At 40.6% G+C, this 13,156-nt stretch overlaps 1 protein-coding gene across 1 annotated transcript in view; it reads right to left on the bottom strand.

Moving 5' to 3' along the window:
* Positions 1 to 5,372: 5,372 nt before the first annotated feature.
* The window catches only part of LOC125298633 (NLR family CARD domain-containing protein 3-like), an 8,483-nt gene continuing 699 nt past the window's right edge, over positions 5,373 to 13,156 (bottom strand). The window contains exons 2-4 of the mRNA XM_048249452.1: positions 8,101 to 8,195; positions 7,520 to 7,962; positions 5,373 to 7,156 (exon numbers count right to left, since the gene is read on the bottom strand). Coding sequence (XP_048105409.1) covers positions 5,373 to 7,156; positions 7,520 to 7,962; positions 8,101 to 8,150 — 2,277 coding nt within the window. The 5' untranslated portion in view covers positions 8,151 to 8,195. The remainder of the gene's footprint in view (positions 7,157 to 7,519; positions 7,963 to 8,100; positions 8,196 to 13,156) is intronic.

Here is a 13,156-nt window from a genome sequence, read left to right as displayed (position 1 = left end):
AATATTGAGAAAAAATACAGTTGAGGCACAAAAGGATGTTTACAGACAGGATATTTCTTCACAATAAAACAGAATAAAAAAGCAAACGAGCTGAATTCCAAACACACTGGACACCATCAATTTAGCTTTCCTCTTGTTTTCTAGTTTTATGGCGGTTGGCAAACAACAATTGGTTTATCATGGCCACCTTCTGAAATGGAGTGTAGGTCTGAACTAAAGTGAATCTAATAGTGAAATACTGGAGATCATTTAGACTCACACACCATTTCAGAGCCTGACAGTGATGCTCATTGTTCGCCAACCCCCATACAGTGGGCATCGCTTTCAAATGGCCACTTCAGTCGCGCATTACGAGGCGTGAAGCTGCGTGAAGCTTTAGTACCACTTTCATCCACTGTGCGTCGCTCTGCCACTGTACATCGCTCTGTCAGTAGCCTGACTGCCGCCCCTTCTGAAAAAGCAGGAGGCTAGGCTACCTTTAAACTTAATAGGTTACCGAGAGGAATCCCAGCCTACGAATTCAATTACAAAATAAATCGTAATTAAACATTACCTCGATTAAGACTACTTGGGTATGGCTTAAGGCTTGACTACACGGTGGTAGCGAAAATCGAAATCTGCTTTTGATAGCCTACCGGTGCCGCTCCACAAAAGCGAAAAAATATCTTAATTTGCTGTCTATGTTATTGTCAGTGTTGGGGTAAGCGCCAAACTACGCAAATCAAAACAGTGTCTTAATTTGCCCTACTTCTTGACTGCAATGTAGTCAATTGACTGCTTGACATGTCATTTTTATTTTTCTGTACAATAAACAAATACATCTGCTTTATGCCGCAGAATTACATTCATATTTGGCTGACTGCAGACGCCGCCCTTCCCTCCCCATATTCCAAGATTAAGATAGTAGCCTATACAAAAAGCACTTCATACTATCATAAAAAAATTGTTAAAACGAATAGCTATTTGCAATTTGACAAAACACTGGTCCTCATTTTGCGAATGCGAGAACGATATGAGCCTGTTGCATTTAGTTACATGTCCGAGTAACGCATAATGTTTGAAAACCACTGGCTCGTAATCACAATAATTTAACACACGACAGTTGGATAGTTGTACATCTAGAAGACTTTTCTCCTCGCAAGATGGCACCAACTGAAAGCATTTATGTAATGCACTGACTTCTCAAACATTTCTTAAACCCTTTCTTTATACTTATAAAGTTAAAAATACTTTGCATAGACCCTCTCCACAGTAGCATAGAAATGTAACAATATTTTGAGACAGTTAAAGTAGTGATTTACTTTGACATAGAAAGACTATACTGTTTAGCTGTAAATATTCCAGTGTTATTCATAATTACTGATTAACATTGTTTTGGTCCCCACTGAAAATGTAAAATGTGGGTCACTGTGCAAGCTGTCCTAACCATCTGTAGCCTGGGTAGATGTGGTTGCTGGTCTTGTGTTATTAATTGTAGAACTTCTGCAATACACACACAGATAAATACCTAGAACTCACCTGAAATCATCTAGTTTACAGTTGGGATCATTCAGTCTGTATGTGAGCTCTTGGACACCTGAGTCTCCTAGGTGATTGTAGCTCAGATCCAGCTGTTTCAGGTAGGAGGGGTTTGATTTGAGGGCAGAGGCCAATAAAGAACAGCCCTTGTGTGTGATCAGACAACCAGATAGTCTGAAACAAGAGTTAATCTTTCCAATTAGAGAAGAAAAAAAGGCCCAGTCACCCTTTTTTGAGGTGTGAGTGAGGGAGTGATGCCCCCCCCCTCCCTCATGCATCTATTCCAGACTTTTCAAGGGCCCTCTCCCCCTTGGGGCCCTGGTAATCAGTCCCACTTTTACCCCCAGTTCGACTCTCCTGGGAGTTCACAACAGTCAGGAAGGACTCGCACACAGGGGGCCAAAAAGTTAAACAAAGTATTGAACATTTTTTATATAGGCAATGTGCAAAAGGGCAAAAAAAGTGCAAAGTGCAGTGCACTCATATAACAAAACACATACGTGCAAAATATATTAGGCCAGAGACCAAACGTTATACAAGCAAAAGTCTCAGTGGGAATTTTGGTTGAGAAAAACAAGAACAAGAGCATTCAGGCGACAGCATTTTTACATTTTTAATGCTTCTTCATGTGTCGCGAACGGACCGCTTCAGTCACACGCTACATATTGGCTACATATTCTGGATCAATTTGCTGACCATACACACCAGAATATGTATTAAACCTAAATTACACAGCTACTTACTATACCAAAAGACAATGATAGGTGACAGGATTGTACTGTCAGTTTCTCCAAAATGTAATGGTTCTGTATAGACAGAAGTGTGGACAGTAATGTAGTCCAGCACATGCTTCACAGACATTCAAAAGCTCAAACAAGGAGTCTTGTTGTGATAGCAGATATTGAAAGTCAAGTATGCAAACCTTAAAGTCTGTAGTTTACAGTTCAGGCTTCTTAGTTCCACAGCGAGCAGCTGAACTCCAGAATCCTTCAGGTCATTATTACTCAGGTCCAGCTCTGTCAGGGAGACCAATGACTGCAAACCAGAGGTTACAACCTTCCAGGATTCCTCTTTTAGCTTACAGTCAGCAAGTCTGCATAAAGTGAGAGGTCAAGAAAAATCAAGTATTCACATTAGCATGACTAATAATAATAACAAAATCAATACGTCTCAGCTGACTACATGTGATCGGATCACCCAAGACGCTTCCTAAAAACGAATGGAAACAGGCCATACTGTAAGTGTGTGAGGCTACAAACGGCAAGAGGGGGTTAATTACAATCTATTAAATTAACAAGTACACCATGCAGGTTACGGTATTTTTGGCTATTGTAGAGCTCCCTCTAGAGTCGTGTATATTAATATTTGACTCTGCTGTTGTAAATAGCAACAAAATGCTCTTGTTGTGGAGGTGAAGGATTAACCGCAGGCAAAAACTATCACCAAAGAGCTATATCTACTGCCAAGGTAATGTTTCACGATTCTCGTGAGATTTGTCGGGCCGCTGTTTTTGAAGTTGCATGGCTGGTTTTCTCGGTAACGACTACATCTATGCCATATAGCTAAGTGAACGATTTGCCTATTACAAGTTCATTTACAATCAAATTGGCTTCGTAAAGGTTATATTAAGGTGAAAATCTTGCATAGTGTACCTTTAAAGTGACTTTTTAGGGTAAGTGCGAGAAAAATCTTACATTGGGTGATCTTGGACCCTGGTTCTCAAATTTGATTACCGTCTTTTGTATTACCAACCTCAGTTTCTCCAGTTGGCAGTTTGTGTTTCCAAGATGAGAGAGAAGCTTCTCTTCTGATCTTTGCAAATCACAGCCACTCAAATCAAATTCGATCAGTTGAGAAATACATGACTGCAAAACTGTGGTAACAACCACACAGGAGCTGTGCTTGAGTCTACAGCTGATAAGTCTATTATGAGAGAGAAAAACACTATAAACAGCATGTCCTCTATGGCCCCTATGTTCCCAAGTACGCCAGAAATAAAGACGCTGGCTGTTTATTAAACACATCAGAAAGAACCTGTGTATTGTGCAAAAATACAGACCTCACTTTACAGTCTTGATTCAGTGGTTGATGGAGCAGTTCTACTCCACAGTCCTGAAGCTCACTGTCACTGATGTCCAGCTCTCTTAGGTGGGAGTTTGTCTCTTGAAGAGTCAAGGCTAAAAATCTCCCTCTCAGTTTACAGCCAACAAGTCTGTAAATTAAAAAAAAACATAAACCATGTAACAGGGAATCACAAATTGTTAAATCTGAGAGGCAATATCAACCAAGAGTAAAAACAGTACTGATGCTGTGATGTTGCGTTGCCACTTACAGTTTGGAACAACTTGATGAAAACTAACACATGGCCAATTGATGTCAATTAATGGCACTGAATATTCATCCATTTAGTTAAACCATTTTTCCATGAGCCAGCTGTTAGTTTGCACTCACACAATCCAGTGGTCATGAACTTCAGACAGTAATGCTTTTACTATTTCATCTAGCTCATTAGAATGGTTGTATGGCATCTTCTATGAACAAATACCTTCACAGGGTTGTGTTTTCACCAAGAGCAGCCCATAGACAGTGATTTATGTTAAGAAGAAATGACAACATGCTTTTATTGAGAAAATGGGAAACATCCCCAAGGACCAGAGGTGTGCATCCCTGGTTCAGAATATAGAAATCCTGCCATGTACACAGGTACATCACAAAAAAGTTCCTTTTTTCATAATGTATTTCAAAAAATGTATATTTTATATATTCTCTAGGTTGTTTTGTTTTATCTTGATGATTATGCCTTACAGCTCATGAAAAAAATAGTACCTCAAAATATTTATAATAATTACTCACCTCAATATCTCCAGTTGGCATTTTGGGTTTCTAAGACCAGAGAGCAGCTTCTCTTCTGATGTCTGCAGATCACAGCCACTAATGTCCAACTCACTCAGTTGAGACATACATGCCTCCAAAACTGAGGCCACAACCTCACAGGAGCTTTGCTTGAGTCTACAGCTGATAAGTCTATAATTAGGGAGAAAAAAACACTATAAGCATCTATGTCCTTTCATTCCTTATGTGAAATGTCTGTAAACAAAATAATTATGTGGATTGTTTTAGTTCAAACACAAAGAAAAGACAAAAAACAAAGAAAATGGCAGACCTCACTTTACAGTCATGATTTAGTGCTTGATGGAGCAGATCTCCTCCACAGTCCTGAAGCTCACTGTCACTGATGTCCAGCTCTCTTAGGTAGGAGTTTGCCCACTGAAGAGTCAATGCCAAAAATCTTCCTCTCAGTTTACAACCAACAAGACTGTAAAAAGAGCCATGCAATAGAGAATCACAAATAGAGAAATCAGAGAGGACGTCTTATTGTTTGGTTAACACAAACTAGAGTTAACATACGATGTGCTTGCCAACACAACCTGCAATATTACTGACCTTAGTTTCTCCAGTTTGCAGTTTGGACTCTGAAGAGCAGAGAGCAGCTTTTCTCCTGACTTCTGCAGGTCATTATAACGCAGGTCCAGATCTCTTAAAGGGGAGTTTGAAGACTGCAGAGCTGAGGCCACAACCTCGTAAGACTTTTCTGTTAGATCAAAGCCCGCAAGTCTGCAAGAGACAGGAGAAGAAAACACATAATCTGTCCCAATGCCTTTAAGGATACATAATAAGTGTCCACGGTACACTAGACTAGTGTCAAACAAGGCACTGCCTATAAAATGCTTTTTCATGTTCATTATATCCATACTCTTGGTGGTATACATTTCTCAGATTGGATGTAAATGTATTTGTATATTAATTTGTTCCAGACAAAAATTCAGCATCAATTACAAATGCATAAACTTAACTCACACAGCCTTCCTGCAACATCTCACAGCTGGCACCAGTTTCCTCCGTCCCTCTTCTGATGTTTTATATTTCCTCAAGTCCAACTCATCCAGCGCATCCTTGGACATCAGAAGCATGTAGGCCAGGGCTGAGCAGTGAGCCAGTGAGAGCTGTTTCACGGCACCTTTCTCTGCCTTCAGGAAAGCCTGGATTTCATCATGGACAGAAGAATCATGCATTTCCACCAGGCAGTGGAGCACATTGACGCACCTCTCAAGGGAAATATTTGACTTGTGCGTCACCTTCAGGTTCTTGATTGTTTTCTTCACACTCTCTGGGCTGCTGTGTATGTGTGTCAGGAGGCCTAGCAAAAGTCTCTGATTTGACACCAGAGAAATGCCATGAAGGAAACGAACAAACAAATCAAGGTGTCCATTCTTGCTTTTCAAAGCTTTGTTCACTGAAATTTTCAACAGCTCATCTAGAGGCATATCGGACTTGGACTTTCTACCAAGAAATGGTTCCAGGGCCACAATATTCTTACTCACATACGAGGCAAACAGATGAAGTGCAGCAAGAAACTCTTGGATGCTCAGATGTGCAAAGCAGTAAACCTTCTTCTGGGCAACCTCACATTCCTCCCTGAAGATCTCAGTGCACATTCCGGAGTACAATGTAGCTTCACTGACATTAATGCCACACTCTCTCAGGTCTTCCTCATAGAACATACGATTCCCATTCTCCAGATGCTTGAAAGCCAGCTCTGCCAGTTTCAATATGACACCCCTATGAGATTCCAGGAGCCTCTGTCTATCTGTCTCACTTTCTTCTTGATACTTCTGGTTCTTCCTGGTGGTCTGGATGAGCAGGAAGTGTATTAACATCTCAGTCAGGGTTTTGGGGGCATCTTTCTCAGAATCCTGTTCCAGTATCTGCTGAAGGACAATGGCTGAGATCCAACAGAAGACTGGCATGTGGCACATAATGTGAAGGTTCCTAGTTGACTTAATGTGTGAGATAATTCTGTTGGCTTGATTCTGGTCACTGATCTTCTGGCTAAAGTACTCTTCCATCTTTGAGTCATTGAACCCTTGTACTTCTGTCACCTGACTGATACACCGAGAAGGGATCTGACTGGCGGCTGCTGGTCGGGAGGTTATCCAGATGAGAGCAGAGGGAAGCAGAGTTCCCTGAATGAGGCTCGTTACCAGCACATCCACTGATGATGTTTGTGTCACATCAGACAACTTCTGATTCTTTTGGAAATTCAATGGAAATCGACTCTCATCAAGACCATCAAAGATAAACACAATGTGGCAGTCTTTGTATTCATTATCCTGTAGCTCCCTAAGCTCAGGGTGGAAGTCAAGCAGGAGCCTGTGAAGACTGTACTGATCATGTTTGATCAAATTCAGCTCACAAAACGGAAACACAAACATGAAATCTACATCCTGGTTAGCTCTGTCCTCTGCCCAGTCAAGGATGAACTTCTGCACAGAGACAGTTTTTCCAATGCCAGCAATCCCCTTGGTCATGACCGTTCTGATGTGTCTCTCTTGTCCGGGTAAGGGCTTGAAGATATCACTGCAGTTGATTGCTGTGTCCTCTGTAGTTCGTGCCCTTAATGCTGACTCTACTTGCCAAATTTCATGCTCATTATTTACCCTCTCACTCTCTCCCGCTGTGATGTAGAGCTCTGTGTTGATCTCATTAGGGAGTGGGTGAGTCCCTGACCTTATCCTCTCACACCTCCTCTTTATGCTGGCTCTATGGGTCATCAGTACTCTGGTCAGGACATGGACATCTATTTGGCCATGAAATAAAAAACAAACAAACAATGTTGATAAAACAAACATGAAATAAACAAAAAAAGAGATGACCATCAGCCATAACATATTAAGTGTGTCTAAATTGTTTTAAGTAGAAATAAATTGGATTGGTTCTTTTTTAATATGTCAACACCATTTTGTGTGTTTAAAGAAATTATCTCTTTTATCCATGCCCTAGCCCTGCTCTTGGACAGATGGAAACACTTTACGAGACTCTCAAGTAGATACATACAACAGATACAAACATTTTTTTATTTTTTTATTAATTGTTTATAACCTAGGGCCTTGCTATTGGTATGTGTTATTTAAGAAAAGTTGAAAGAAACATTGCAACTCACCTGTCAGTTTGGCCCTTTTGATGGGGACATGCTCTGTTAGGGGTTGTTTGCTGCCTACTGCATAGTCATCCAAAGTGGGCTCTGGAGAAATCTGTGGCACATGTGTGTGTGGATATAGAGGGTGCTGCCCCACCTCTGTGTGTGGGTATGGAGGAACTTGTGCCATGGTAGTAGATGAGTATTGTTGATGTTGTGACATTTCTCTGTCTTGGTATGGAGAAGGTTGTGACATTGCTGTATGTGGGTATAATTGGGGTTGTGTTCTGAATATCTTTCTGCATTGGGGGCAGCTGTAGTTTCCTGATGGACCAGACTGGCTCCCGTAGCTGCTGATGCACTGCCTGCAGAAACTGTGTCCACATCTGGTGATGACTGGGTCCCTCAGTAGCTGCTCACACACTCCACACCTGGACTGATCCTGGGTCAAGACGTTCCTCAAAACACTGTGAAGTCAATAAATATTGAACACTGTGGATCAAATATATGGAATTCACTGGCCCCTAACCCCAAACATCACCTTGTGAAATGTGTGAGTGTGTGTGAGTTATAGGCTAAACATTAACTAAAGTTCGAGAACTTACTGATCCATTGGCTCAGGTGATCCTGTGTTGAGGTTGAGAGATTTATCCATGGGGCTCCTCGGTTTCCACACTAACACCTTTGGGTCCTGGACATGCTATTAAGTGAAATAATCACACACGTCACACACACACACACACACACACACATATTTATACATTACACACAGTGTTGGGGAGTAACGAGTTGCGGGTTAGGAGAGTTTCAATTGCACAGGAGGGAGAGGGAGGGAGGGAGTAGCGAGTTAGCTCTCTGTTTTGTTTGAACGTCAACAGAAGTGACGTCACCCGCAATTGCTGATGCAACCTTTAAAAGCCAATTTTTGATTGGCTGCCCAGTCAAGGATGAACTTCTGCACAGAGACAGTTTTTTCCAATGCCAGCAATCCCCTTGGGTCATCTTTTAAGCACTCATAGCTATGGAAAGACACTGCTCTTAGCATATTTCTGTTCATGTTTAAATTCATTAGCATTTATACTGGAAACAAACACAACTTCATGCACAAACGCTGACACTGTACATTTAATCACATCATGTTTGGTTGAAGGCATGCACAAAGGATGCATGTAGGCCTATTGACTTCAAAATTAGGCAAAACAAAGGGGGGGATGCAGTATTTTATAGAAATATTTGATCTGGATATTCAGTCTTGATGCCACAGAATGTAGGATTTTTTCCCCGTTTCGGAGACAGCCTTTGTGACCAGAATTAATGATCTCACAGTAAAACGAGTTAAGTCTTACTTCAAATTAAATTATTATAATCTTAATTCTTGTAGGCCTAATGAAGGATTTTAATATATAAACATATACTAGACAGGGCAAAACCCAGAACGATCTGATTAAGGTCACTACCAAACTTTTCTCAATTGATTCCATAGTACTTTTTCACGTAGAATCCATTTCTGCTTGGGACATTTTTATATCACGCATAGTTAATGAGATAATTTGCATATTTGAATACATTAGTGAATATAAATGCATAATAAAGAAATGTATTGATAATATGTCTGTAAGTAGATAAGTTAATGGCTTTATGGCCAATATTAAAATTGTATCAAATATAACAAATGATCACACAAAAGTATGTTTTTAGATGGGATTATTTTTTTTACCATTTTTGTTCATGTGCCACTTCACCTTTACAAGAACATCATGGCAAAGCAAATGAATGTTTTTACTTAATTAGTGCAGATATACACTCTTTGCATTATTTTGTGAGAGCTAATTTGCATATGGGTATCATTTTGTTGACTAATTTGCATGCAAGAATGGGTCTGTGAAGAAATATTCGTATTGTTACAAATATTGTTTTCTTGCTGTGTTGTAACTGATCTTCCCCTCCAGTTGTCCACTTAATTTAGTAATAGTAAATCGCTTATAGAAATAGTAAATATCCATTTTTTTATATCACGCATAGTTAATGAGCTATTTTGCATATTTTGACTAATTAGCAGAAATAAAGGGTATGGATTGTCCCACTTATGTTTGGATGACATTTTATGATTAGTTGAAGAATATTCTATCTCTTTCAGGTATGAAGTTATCTGCAGTGTAAATTCTGTTCATGTTTATATTAGTAAATTTACATAAATAATGCCTACTGGTTAGGACTTATGGGCTCTAATATGATGATCAAAAGCGCGGCACAAAGTGTGTTGTTATCACGATGCAAAGCTTAGTCCGATTGTACATTCGAGTTTTTCGCCATGCGCGTCTCTTTTATTGAACAATGCGCTCAGGGGTGTGGCAGTTAACGACCTAAGGTGTGCAACTCCTCTGCAGGATAAATGTCCTTTAAATGTCCTTTTGTTTTTTTGTTCATTCAGTCATTCAAACATTACTGGGGTAAATGCTGCTTTTTTCAGGCTATGTTTTCAATGGTAACCCATTGTCAGTCAATAGTGAAAGTAATTAACTGTGTATAACTGTTTTGTCTTTGACTATGACACCACAGTGAAGTTAGTTTCACTTTGCCAATGAGTTTAAATAATAGACAAATGCAGATGCATGTACGCTATACTCTGCTAGGTTTTAGTAAAGCATGGTTTAGTGGAATACCTGTTCCATACGGTCTCGCGTGCAAGCAGATTCCTTCAACTCCGCCGCTGACTATCAAAATACTGATGCGCCGTTTGAAGTCGCGCTGCTTGCTGTTAAAGGGAATGACAGATGTCATTTTCATTGGTTTAAAGGATGTTATACGCCCAAACCACACCCATGACTGATTAAGAAACCTAAGACCAACCTTTTTGCTCTAGGTGCCAACGTTTGATAACAAAACCACCCCCAATGTGGACTGGACAAACCCTGAAATTTGTTATTTGCTTATATTTGCCAGTGACCATGCATTTTAGAAAGCCAAAATATAACCCAATATTTACATTTTTCCATTTCTTCTCTGTCCAGTGTATGTCTCTGAGCGGCTGTGTGGCAAGGCAAAAGACAGGTAGCAGCTTCCATGGTAGTATACATCCACAGCAAACACATCAAATGATTGTCCACTCCAAAGAAGACTTAGGGCCCTATCCTAATGATCGGAAACACAGGTAGCCTATCAAATGCAAAACGCAAGTAGCTTTGTGGGCGGATCTCGGGCCCTGTTGCTATTATACCGCTGGGATAAATGACTTTTTTGCCCGACGCAAATCTAAAATGGGTTGGTCTGAAGTAGCTATACTCATAGGTGTGGTTTGAGCATCACATGCAATAAACCAATCAGAGCGTCATCTCACATTCCCTTTAAAAGCAGGCACGTTTGTCCCATGGCAGATTATAATGGCTGATTTGCCAGGTGCACGCCAGGAGTGGTTCACAGCCGATGAGACCGACGTTCTTCTCAGGGCCGTAAAAGACAGAGAAGTGGCATTGTATGGGGATGGGAGAAACCCATCCAAATTAGCCTCGGTTAAATAGGCATGGGAGGAAATTGCCACAATTGTTTCCATGGCTGGCATTTTTCTTTCTGACAACATGTAAATAAAGAAATTTCACAAAGACATACTTTCGGATGTTTTGAGCTCACTCTCCCTGAATCACAAAGTTTTGAATGCATGGTGATATTTTTGCAATGTAGTCTAACATTAGACCAAGATTACTTTGCTTCACTATAACTCACTATAGACGATAAGCTCTCCTCTTCCATGCTGCTGCTGGGGCATTTGGGTTAAATGGCATCGGCACATGCAGTTTAACATCACGTCGCCTTAAGTCCTCTAATATTTCCTCATTTATGTCATCAGCACATCCATGATTAATGGAAATGTAAAACACAACATGCCGCAAAGAATGTTGCGACTTTTTGCGGACTGTACTGTAAAGTGCTACCCTGGAAATCCAGAGTTCTCGCGAAAGCACAATCTGAATTGTCTCTGCGAGACACTCTGGTATAGCCTAGAAATCTAGACGCGCCCCTAGCGGCAGCTGCCAGGGCTAGTCTAGCAACTCTCCGTTGGCTTGTGAGCTCCAGAAATCGAAACTTAATCAGGCCATTGAAATCGTGTATAGAGTCGTTTGGTGGGCTTAACATAATGATTGATGGCAGAGTTGCAACGGTTTGGCTTGAATTCCCTACTACTTGAAAACAAATATCCTATTGCGTCCTATTGCGTGCAGAGGGAGTTTGAAAGACAACTGATTATCCCGCCCCTCGGACTGAGCACTGCCAACGGTGAGTGCCCAGACCCTACATTTTAATGTGGGTCTGGCTCGCCAGGCTAACTCTGGCAACGATAATGATGCATGTTACTTTTACCCCTTGCATCGCGAGGAACCAATCACGTCAGTGTAGATGACTACAGTGCTGCAATGAATCAGTCAGTAAACATTGCTCGTAGTATTATCCATGCGTGCAGTGAGATTTTCAAATGCATGCTTGGTGCCGCCCCTCGAGTTAGGCCATTTTCATTATTCGTGGCCAGACCCTTAATCTTTCTAGATTACCAAGGTCTGGATTTTCCAGGCTAGTAAAGTGACTCCTGACCTATCCAAACACCTGATGCGCATCTTCAGTATGCCGAATGTTCGTTCAATTACACTGCGTGTTTGTGTGTGTTTTCGATTATTGCCAGGAGATGGCAGACATCTGTCACAGCCTGACGGGTCAGGCGCTACTTACTGTCTGAGCCGGCAGACCCTCTCCCTCCTGCGTCTAATTCTCTGTCCCAAGACGTAGGCCTACTCCATCTCACTGTGCAATAGAAAAATTATGAGCAAGCGTATCTTAACCAAATTGTGCACAATACGCTACAATATTGCCAAGCATGCGCCCTTAAAATAGCATCTGAAAAATGTGCCACTGATTTTAGACTTGGTTTTTCCTGGTCTGTGGCGGAATTGTTTTCTGAAACTGCAAAATAGCACCAGGGAACGTTTGCGCCGGAACACCTCCTCTTTTCTCCGAACCGCCCCCGGGAGCACAAGTTCATTCACTAATTTACCGATGTGCGTCTGTGGAGGGAAAATTTCCGCTCAAATGCAAAATAGGAATGAAACAAACGGCAGTGTACAAAGTCACTGTGCACTGAAAATATGATCAAAAACCTTTAAATTGTCATTGAAACCATTGCACCCTACTATGCAAACGTTACGTTAGCTGGACATGCCAGTCTTGATTTGATAGCTAGCAAATTATGCTGATGGCAATATGGTTGAAAGGTACATTTCGTAGAAATTAATGTTGCTTACCAATTCACATTGAATAGTAAAATGTTTTATTTTTTATGTTAATACCTGTATACTATTTCTATATACTATTTATTATTACTAAAATCAGTGGACAACTGCAGGGATCCGTTACAATACAGCCTCAAAAACTAGAATCTATTTCTTCACAGACCCATCCTCGCATGCAAATTAGTTGATAAAATGATACCCATATGCAAATTAGCTCTCACAAAATAATGCACAGTGTATATTTACACTAATTAAGTAAAGACATCCATAATTGCTTTGCCATGATGTTCTTGTAAAGGTGAAGTCGCACATGAATGAAAAAGTAAAAAAAAAAAAACCTAATTTGCATAATGTAACTGCATTGTCCTATCTAAAAACATACTTT

The sequence above is a fragment of the Alosa alosa genome, chromosome 7 (assembly GCF_017589495.1).
Source record: "Alosa alosa isolate M-15738 ecotype Scorff River chromosome 7, AALO_Geno_1.1, whole genome shotgun sequence".
NCBI classification, from domain to species: domain Eukaryota; kingdom Metazoa; phylum Chordata; class Actinopteri; order Clupeiformes; family Clupeidae; genus Alosa; species Alosa alosa.
The sequence above is the reverse complement of the archived record's forward strand: the minus strand, read 5'-3'. Positions and strand labels throughout refer to the sequence as shown.